Raw genomic sequence first — 10869 nt, forward strand, 5'->3', positions numbered from 1 at the left:
GAAAACTTAGGTTAGAAGACTATAAGATATATATGAACTGAATGAATTGTGTATATGGTATATGATTTGTATATGAAGGGTATATGAGTTTGTATGTGTCGAATTCAAAAAATTTTTTTATGAGTACAAGATAATGATGATGTTGATGTTTGCTGTTGGTTATGGTGATAAATTATGAATAAAATGATTGAATGGATTAGAAGGTATGGATGTTGGTATGTTGTGGAATGAATGGAGAATGTATGAACATGGTTTGGTTACTTTTGATACTATTTTGGTTGTAAAACTATCGTTTACAATTGAGGAATTTGGAAAGTTAGAGATTTTTGCAAATTTTGGTCAAAGCTGATTCTTAACCAACTTTGGCGCCATAATTTGGCTTCCGGATCCTCAAATTTTGTAAAACTTATTTTGCTTGAAATTGGGTTCGTGGAGTTTACAACATTCGAAGAACAGACTAAAAATAATTTTTAACAAAAAAGTTATGCTCATTCGAAGTTGGGTATGAAAAATTAATTTTTCTGACATTAACAGCTTTTTGAAGTTTCTGGTGCAGATGCGTACGCAAACATACACGCGATGTGAACCCAAGGCTCGGCCCAGATGTCCCGCGTAGGTGGACATGGCATGCATACATGGAATTGGCCAAATGACAGCCTCGCGTATGCGAGCAATGGTACGCGACGCGGGGATGTCTCCCTGTCCAAGGGCTCACGTACGCAGACAAAGGGGCGCGTATGCAAGATCATCCAATTTTATACCTCTGCGTACGCGGATATGGCCTGCATACGCGAAACTCCTGTTTTTTAAAAAGTGTGTTTTTTTTTTTAGTTTTAAACCATTTTTCTAGCTTTCTAAAATCCTTTAATACTTGTTTAAGGTCCGTTAGCGATTCTTTAAGCTTTAAAACATGGGTGAACAGGTTGAATGAGTTAGGTGGAGAATTGAGGAAGAGATTGAGAAGTGAATGGTTGAATTGTTAAAGCAACAAAATGATGAATGATACATGATTTGTAGTTAATGATTATTATGATATTGATAATGATGAATTAAAAGTCTATTTGGCTTATATAATTGAGACAAATTGTTGACCCTCTGTCGTAAGATATAACCGGATACTTTAGCTCTCCCGGTTCCCCCATGGGCATGCATATATACATTTGAGCTTGGGGTGATTGTCTCCCCCATGGATGAGCTTGGAATTTTTCCATAGATATTATTGAGCTTGGGGCTGTATGCATAGAGGGACTATCCAATGGTTAGCAACCAGGACATGTCGGGTTGGCTATATAACCGACTATTGAATGTTTGGTATATATCATACGCATTTGAATATTTTTCTTGAGTGTGTATTTATTTTGGTTTGCCTAATTGTTTTGCCATGATTATCTGAATTCTACCTGTGCTTTCTTTATTTGGCTTGTTTGTGTATATTTTTGATAGACCCCTCACACGGCGGAGGAGTGATGAGGGTTATTCCATTAGTGTTTAGGAGGTTTGAGGGAGAAAAAGACGAAGAATTAGCTTAGAGATAGAAATCCAGTAGTTAGAGTACCAAACCTTCTGGTTTCGAACTAATTTTAAGTTTGAGTTAAATTATGAGCAAACGAAGTTTTAGGAACGCATTTGGCTTTCCCGGGACTTTTTATATTGACTTTGCGGGTACCTTTACCATACTGAGAATCTCCGGTTCTCATTCGATACATATTTCTGCTATTTTTCAAATACAGGTCGAGAGGCACCTCACTGGGATTCTGGAGGCCTTCAAGAAGCGAAGAACTACATTTTGGACTTATCATTTTATTTCTACTTGTATATATATGTATATAGTTGTTCTCTGTATTGTATATTTTACCTTTTGTCCCTCTTAGAGGTCGACATGGAGAAACAGGAGTTTAATTTGTGATTTGAGACACATTTTGGGTTGATATCTGTATTTTTGAAATTATGATCTGTTTATATATGTTTTAGTTTTCTTACGATATTGCTTATACATTTACGCTTATCCTTATGAAAGTGTTACGATACCAATTTTGGTCTTTTGTTTAGCTTATTTTTCAAGGTTCCTCGTTATATATATATATTCCTTTAATGGTTGTAATATTTCGCTATCTCTATTTTATGGCTTAAATATAAGACTATGTGTGGTAATGTGTTATAATTTCCCACTCAAAATCAAGGAAATGGCATGGTGGAAAAAGAGGAAAGAGAGGACCTGCCAAATTTGGCTGAGGTGGTCGAACTTAAATTTCTCTGATAATTCTAGATCACAATGTTAAATTTGTGGCCAATTTGACCATATTGCTTGGCATTGTTTTCATCGCTTCAATCAAGAATAGCCTTCCCATTCTCAAAGTCAAAATCCCCAAGCAACTCCTGCTAATTATGTTTCTAATTTGCCCAAACCTAGGTGCCCACACTATTATGGCGCCTAGCGCCCATTCTTTACACGTACGACTGATCCAGAACTTGACAGCTAGCTTGGAGGCACCTGATTTGTTTAAGAAATTAGAAGTTACAAAAAGCGTCTAATGTTTATGCGCGGAGTGCAAATAGCATGGTCAATGAAGCACTTTTTTGCATATATTTGGTTGACTCTCTCGGTTGGGTGGTCATCAAAAAACAGATATGTGTTTCTGTTTGCACAAAGATCATTTCCATTGATGTTTCCGAGGCAGCATGGTTTGGATGCTTCCACTATGCCTGCACAAGTTATAATCAAGTGCGTCCATTACATTTCAAACAAGTAGATGTCTCGTATTTTGGTCTATGTATCATTTCTCAAACATATCTATATATCATTTCTCAAAGATAACTCACATCTTATAAAAAATCATTTCAAGTGTTGCAAGTGTTTCGATCTATATATCATTTCTCAAAGATAAGTCACATCTTATAAAAAATTATTTCGAGTGTTGCAACTGTTTCAATAATTTTTGTGATTGATTTTAATTATGTACAGATTTTATAATTAAGACTAATAGATAAAATTATTAGAACACCTAGAACACTAAAATAATTGAAATGCTTCTCATTTTATATATTGGCACAAACCAAATTTAGGAGATGGACAACTCCATTTTGTTTTATGTGTAGTAAAAAAAATTGATAAATGTGCTTTAAATTTTTTTCCACATAATAAAATCTTACCATAGAAACTATAAAATAAGAGACTGAAATTTCTGCGGTGTTTGACTATTTGTTCTAAATAATATATGTTTGAAATCTTATTTTTGGAATATTATTTTCAAGTATCATGAAAAATTTGTTTATTTATGTAAAACCGTTGAGAATTGTTTTTAAGATTTTTTATAATTAATAATTATAAATATATATTTTTTATTATATATATTTTTTAGACTATATTCTCAATTTTAAAATAATTTAATATCATTAATAGTGATAATTCTTTAATAAAACATCAAATATTCACTCTTTTAATAGATAAATTGAATAATTTTTCTTTTAAAATTAGATTGTAAAAATTTAAAACGACTTTGATTTTATAATAGGTAAATATCCATCTCGACCCATGACAAGTTTTTCGAAAGACTATGAGGCTCCCTGCAAAAAAAAAAAAAAAAAATATATATATATATATATATATATATATATATATATATATATATATATATATATTCTCTTATCTTTAATCTTTAATTTTGTGAAACTGATGGTTAGTGTCTGATCTCTGTCAACGATTTTTTTCTTGAGTTAACGGAGTGTGTCTATGTGACACATTAATCAGCTAATTTGTTCGTTAAGTGTCAGTTAAGATTAACAGAACTTTTTTTGTTGTGAACTTTGTTATTATTTAGAATAATTGTCAGAAGCTGTTTAAATTTTTTTCCTCTATTTTTTGTTATATTTTTCATATAAATTGGTTAAATTTATTGTGTAAGAACTGAGAAATATTAATAATTTTAAATTTTTAACTTATAGAGATTGAATAGAGGATATACATATTAATAAGAATGACATTGATAATTGTTGTTATTAGTCTTAATATCTATTTGTTATTAGTTATTATAAAATGTTAAAATGTTAATCTTTAATGGAGTAAATGATCAAATTAGTCCCCAAAAGATCACTCATTCTCCAAATTAATCTCTAAAAGATTTTTTTAATCAAATTCATCCTTCAAAGATTTTAAGTTAGTCATTTTGTCCTTCTGTCACTTTCGTTACTAATGGCATCAAAATTTCTTGATTTAACAAGTTATGTGACACCACAACACACATCTAGTAGTCCTAATTAGCTGCTAACATGATAAGTTTATGAAATTAGATTAAATCAACCACATATTGAGGGATTCCAATGCCTCTTAGGTTTTGATTTGATCTAATTTTATAAACTTATCATGATAATAGTCATTTAAGACTCCTATCCTATGTGTGTTATAGTATCATTTAACGTATCATATTAACAAAATTTGGCGCTGTCAACAAAAAAAATGACAAAAGAACTAATGCAATTAATTTAAAATCTTTGAAGGATAAATTTGATCAAAAAAAATTTTGAGAGACTAATTTAAAAAACGAATAATCTTTTAGGGATGAACTTGACCATTTTTGTAAACCCTGCTAAATTAGCAAATAATTAGCCAATAAATTAAATTTTAATGAGGAAGATTAGAAATGAAAACTTTATATTAAAATAGGATAGAGCTCTTTAAAACAAGAACTTTGACACCAATTTCAAAGAATTTAGCCAAAAATTAAGCCGAACAGGCCGAACCGATCAAACCGGATACGAACCAGGCCCGTGGGCCCAACCAGCCCCTTCCACTTAATGGGCTCAGCACATCTCTTCCCCATTTTTGCATGAAAACACGCTGGAATCACAGCCATGGGGAGAAGAACACTCTTTCTTTTCCAAAACACTCACTCAAATTTCATTTTTCAATAACTTTTGATCCGAAGCTCCATTGACGAACCGTTTGCGACCACACGTTCATCGCGACGAGCTCTACAAAATCTATGGAATAATTTGGTAGCTAACTCACTATTCTCTTCTCAGCCACTTTCCCCCAATTTCAAAAATTTATGAGCAATTATGTTGAAAATTGTTCAATTTCGGTGTTCAGGATCAAATTAACTTGGTGGACTTGCCGGGTCTGTCCCAATTTTTCGTTAGTAAGGTAAAAATTCTATCTAGAATTCTAGTTAATTCATTAATTTGGTGTTTTGGGTATTGAATTTTGGGAATATGCTTGTGATAATTATGTTAGGTGCATGTAAATATGTGACATGAGCCAATTGGATATGTTGGAAGTTTAATTGGAAGCTTGGTGAGAGTTCTAGTTGCTGGATTTTTGACGGTTGAGGCTTACAACTTTGTTTTGTGGGTTACCTTGGATAAATACGCGGAAATTGGCCAAGGTATAGTTTAGGTTTCGCGTATTTAATATATAATGTTCTGTGAAAACTTAGGCTAGATGACCTTAGGATAAGTTGGAATGTAAAGGAACGTTTAATATTTAGTATCCTTGATGTTGAATTATATTATGAGTTGTGTATTGGGTTATCGTGGTGGATAGTGATAACAAGATGTGAATTGATGAATTAATGACTATGAACTTGTTGAAAGGATATATGAATGTCTTGGATAGTTGAAGGACAATTTGTTGATATATTTGCAAGGTTGATATATGATATTATGGAATGGGGTTATGGTAGTTATGGAAGAATTATGGTGGTAATGTTAAAGTGATATTATGTTGATTTTGGTGCTTATTAACTAGTTGGTAATTTGATGAATTGATAACTAATGACTTGGGGTACATGAGCATATAAGTTTAGAATTGGTAAATTATAATTTTGGTTGATGCATTTGGGAGGTGTGTGTATGTGCTGTTGATTTGAGGTATGGTTTATTATGGTGGCTGTGGTGGTAATGATATAGATAGGTTATGCTAATGGTAAGTTGAATTTTAAAGAAAATGGAGGTTTGAGGTTTTGAACGAAAACTTGTTTTTTACGAACTTTGGTAGTCCATAACTCGAACCTCAAATGTTGGATTGAGATTAGATTTATTTCAAATCAAAGAGGATTTTATAAGCTTCAGAACGATATAAATTTTGCGAAAAATTGAATCCTGTAGAGGACGTTATGGATGCTGAAAATCTGGTGCAAAAACTAAAATCTTTTAAAATACAGCAGAACCAGAATTTCTTGTGTGTGCCTACGCACACTGATGTGCACACGCACCCAGCAGTAGCAATAACTTCACATGTGCGTACGCACGCCATAGTGCGCACGCACGCACCGGGGTATGCTTTCTGCTGGTGGCGCTCACATAGGTAAGGCGCACGCACACTAAGTAGTTCCTGGTTGGTGTGCGCACGCACACCTGTGTGCGTTCACACACATTCTATTTTTTCAGCACTTGTATTTTTATGATTCAAACATGGTTTCGAGCCTCTAAACCTCTATTTTTATCCTTTGAACCCTAGATCTTATTAGTAAGCTTAGTAATTAGTTGAAGCTAGGAAATTGAGGTAACTTGGTGATGAAGAAAAGGGTAAACATGATGATTTATAAGAGAATGATGTGAAGGCTAAATGAATATATGTTGCTATGGCTAAGATGAATGATTATATATGATGAATGTGAATGGTTTTGAATATTATACGGCTTATAAATTTAATGATATCGGAGATACGAGTTTTTCTGGGTAACAGAACCGTGGCTTGCCACCACGAGTTCCGGGTTGATACTCGATACTCTGTTAACCCTACGTCGTAAGGGTGACCGGGCACGTATAAATTCTCGAGAATGGATATCCCCCATTGAGTGAGATATAAATGGATGAATGAATGTATGAATTATGAATGAATGAGAAAATCTATGCATATACTCATGGGGATGCGCAACGAGAGACAGTCTAAGGGTTTTGGACTTGTCGGATTGGCTGGATAACCGACAGATGAGCCTCATCAGCCATAGGACAGACATACATCATGTGCATTCTGTTTGTTTTGTCTGCTATGCATTACTTGGGATTGCCTAACTAAATATATATTATGCTATTTGTTATATTTGCTACCTGTACTACCTGTTTTCTACTTGTGCTTGAATGTTTGGTTGTCTATCTCTGCTAAGTCATTGGTGATGGAGGAATAGAGGAAGGGTAGACCGGTTTGGTGATAAAGTTAGGTTTAAGTAAGAAAGTTTAGAATTCCTTAGAACACCTACCCTTTTTATGGCTTCTATTTAGAATTTAAGTTTTATAACTGAGTGTTGGCATTCTAGGATTGCTTCTGGCATTTCCAGGACCTTATATCTTATGTGTGTGGCACCTTTACCATGATGAGAACATCTGGTTCTCACCCCATACTGTGTTGTTGTTTTCAGATGCAGGTTGAGAGGCACCTCGCTAGGCGTCTGGATCCCTGAAGCGGAGTGGTCCATAGGTTCTTTTGATTATCAGTTTATTTATATATGTACTTAGCTTTCTCTCCAAGAAACTTGTTTATTTTGTTCCTCTTAGATGTTTAAGGAGAGTTAAGGTTTTATTTCTGTATTTTGGGTATTTTGGGATACTTATATATGTATGTAAATATTCTCTGGCCAGCCTTAGTTTCACGGGCTAAGTCAGGAGCTAGTTATTTTGTTTTATTGGCTATCTATCCACTCTTTTGCTTTATCATATCTATGATCATTAGGTTTCTTAGGACGTAAGTTATTCCATTTCCTGAGTATTGCGCTTTTTATTTTGTGATTTTACTTTACCCGTTTTTCAAGGCTCCTAGTATATATCTCCTTTTTATTATTATTATTATTTATATTTCATTTTAGAGGTCATAGCGTCTCGCCACCTTTATTTTACATCCTAGATGTAAGGCTGTATAATAGGGTGTTACAATTTTACCCATCTTTAATATTTTATCTACATAGTTAATTAACATAAACATTTTCATTTATTGTATGTATGTTAGATAAAATATTGTGTGAACTTTTTCATTACCTATTATAAAATAAAATATGCATTTCTTTTAAATAATGAGTTTAAGCTCAAATGGCATAGTTTTTCCATACTCAATTAAGAGGTTGCGGGTTCGAGTCTCCTATCTTTGGTAAAAAAATAATGAGTTTATGTAAATTATGATGGTTAATTTAAATTGAGTACACCTAAAATTTGATATAATCCTAATAATATAATATCTTAACAATTTTTTTAAACAACAATAAAAAATTAAAAAAATATCTTCCATTCAATTTCTATAAATAAAAAAAATAAAATTATTAATATTTTTAATTTTTACATAATAAATTTAGCCAATGTATATAAAAAAGATAATAAAAAATTAAAAAAAATTATAAACAACCCTCTAATAATTATCCAAAAAATAATCAGACTCCTAACAAAAAATTCTATCAATTCTAGTTGATATTTAATGGATAAATCAACAATTTAACTATTTTATTAACCCAAAATAAAACTTCAAGGAACCGCTTATGATTTTTTCACTTTTATAATTTTCAAACAAAAGTTCGTTACCAAACAAAACTTCAAGCAAAAGTCAGAAAGAAAACCAAAGAATATTTTCTAAAAAGGGAAAACAAAAGACATGTGACTTTGTTCTTATTACCATATTTATGTGGGTTTTCACTTATCTCCATGATGCTCTTGTTGAGATCTGAATGGACAAAGGTAAAGCCCGGAAGCTGAGTCTGCAATTCATGGAGTAAAATAAGCAATTTCTTATTGTAAAAGGAGATCTGTTTGTTCATCTTCTCACTACACTTTCCTATTGGTTTTGAGTGCAGAGTTATTGATGGAAAGCACCCTGCTGGAGGAACATTGTTCACAAAGAACTTTCTTGCCCCTAGGTTATAAAGTATCTGTCACACAAAAAAAAAAAAAAAAACAATTACAATAATAATAATAATAATAATAATAATAAATGAGAAGATGAAAGGAACGTGATGCCTTTGTGTTTCTTTAATTATTGTATTATTTGATAAAAAATCAGACATGCAGCGTGTGTGCAGGCGGAAAGAAAATCATATTCAAACTAAGTTCAATTGGCTCAATTCAATCTAAGGAAATTAACATAGTATGTTTTTGTTCAAACAAATTTTATACAAAATAAAAAATACTATGTGTATCCTAAAAATTAATAAAAAAAAACATCATATATTTATGTATAAATAAACATAATGTTTATTTTATTTTTAATGTGTATTTTGTATTTTATATAATTTATTAATTTAATATCTGATTTTTTTGGTATATAAGTAGAATAATTCTAGGCAAAATCCTACCGACAAATGTGTCACTTTTATCAGTTTTTGCAACAATTTACACGTGAATTGTATATGAAAATAAATGTGACATACCAGCAGCCGTATTTTGAATTCTTTTATGAGGTAGGAAGCAAATTTCCTACTACCACGAAATGTTCCGTTTTTGAAGTGATCATTCACACCCGAAGATACAAGAAACAAGGATTCAGATACATGCTTTTCCACTGCTTCTTTACTTAACCCCTTTGGCAAAATCTCCTTAATTGTCCTCTCAAATCCATTTATTTGTTCGTCCATTATTACTGAAGTTTTCTAATTCAGGAACAAATAGTATATGGGATCAGAAATTCGTTTATTCTTTAAAATAAGAAAAAAAAAATTTAGCTGATGAAAAATTTGAAGTAGAAGAGTGTGTGTATATGAGACACTAACATTACTGGTGTCTGGCAAAATTCCAGAACCTGCGGATGCGTAATTTATGCCTGTGGTTACGATTCTGTTTCTTTTACTTCTTGAAAGTCCCAAGTACGCAGGGGCAAAGGGCAGACCAAGGTAGATAGCTGCAAATATTAAAATGAAAATATTGAATCGTAGATTAGTTTTGTGGTAACATTACAAAATTGATGAAGTTAAATAAAACATATGTTCTGGTAACCAAAAAAACTAAAACATATTTTCTCTCTCGTAATAATACTAAATTGTAATGAATAGCATATTAAGGCCAGCGGAAAAATAACTTAATTAAGCTATTTTTAAAAAAATAACTTAAGCAATAAATGACTATATTAAAAGTAACTTATAAATAAATTATTGTGTTTGGGTTTTTAGTTTTAAAAGTGTTTATTTTATAAAAAAATATGATAAAAAGTAATAGTATTATGAGAGAAGTCATTTTTTTTAACTTTTCTATAAGCTCCTAAATAGCTTCTTAAAAAGTTGTAATTTGATTTTAAAAATTACACCAGACATTAATACTACTACTTTTCATAAGTCAAAATTTTTAAAAAATTACTTTTAAAACTTTTAAAACGGGCCCTAAGTATACTAAATTCTACTGAATTATCCTTCACATTTTATTTGTGTAAAGAAAATTTAATGGATATTTCGATTCAAGTGAAAGAATGATGTTAGTATTCTCTATACATGTATACATTTTGTGTTTATTAATTCACATTTTTTATTTATGTTATGATAATAATAATAAAAAAAAAATTAGTGAGTGTTCCTATGTAAGAACTATACTTTAAGTAATTATGATGAATATTACTATAAAAATTTTATAATTATCTTTATATGAAAATATATTTTTTTATTATTAGATAATAAATTATAGGATTTAATTTTAATATGTTATAAAAATATTGTCTTTTTTTTAAAGTCTGACTAATCAAACAAAGTACATTTTTAATATAAAATTTTTTATACCAAAATATTTTAAACATTTTTATTTGAGTAGGTGCTATTATATTTTTTTTAAAAAAATATTATACGTACAAGTTTTGTTTTAAACAAAATCTAATTAAATTAAATAATAAATTTTAAATGAATAGGTAAATTGAATTGATAAAAAGACATGTACTTATAGACAGTATTACTCTTCCTTCAAATGTTATATTTG

The 10869-nt window shown here is 31.0% G+C and overlaps 1 protein-coding gene across 1 annotated transcript; it reads right to left on the reverse strand.

The window, feature by feature from the left end:
* Positions 1-2309: 2309 nt before the first annotated feature.
* On the reverse strand, positions 2310-9557 carry LOC112747096 (GDSL esterase/lipase At2g03980-like). The gene is made up of 3 exons (XM_025795131.3): positions 9345-9557; positions 8594-8846; positions 2310-2703 (listed from the first exon to the last, which is right to left on the reverse strand). Exons 1-3 carry the CDS (start codon positions 9546-9548, stop codon positions 2516-2518), a joined length of 645 nt encoding a protein of 214 aa, XP_025650916.2. The 5' UTR covers positions 9549-9557; the 3' UTR covers positions 2310-2515.
* Between the last annotated feature and the right edge of the window lie 1312 nt (positions 9558-10869).

This window comes from Arachis hypogaea, chromosome 15 (assembly GCF_003086295.3).
Source record: "Arachis hypogaea cultivar Tifrunner chromosome 15, arahy.Tifrunner.gnm2.J5K5, whole genome shotgun sequence".
In the NCBI taxonomy this organism is placed as follows: Eukaryota; Viridiplantae; Streptophyta; class Magnoliopsida; order Fabales; family Fabaceae; genus Arachis; species Arachis hypogaea.

Excerpts from the sequence above, each read along its gene's own strand:
- LOC112747096 (XM_025795131.3), bottom strand. The coding sequence starts at position 9,548 with ATGGACGAACAAATAAATGGATTTGAGAGGACAATTAAGGAGATTTTG. Across the intron at positions 8,847-9,344 it reads AATTCAAAATACGGCTGCTG|ATACTTTATAACCTAGGGGC; the intron begins GTATGTCACATT and ends TTTGTGTGACAG. Across the intron at positions 2,704-8,593 it reads TGAAAACCCACATAAATATG|GCATAGTGGAAGCATCCAAA; the intron begins GTAATAAGAACA and ends TAACTTGTGCAG.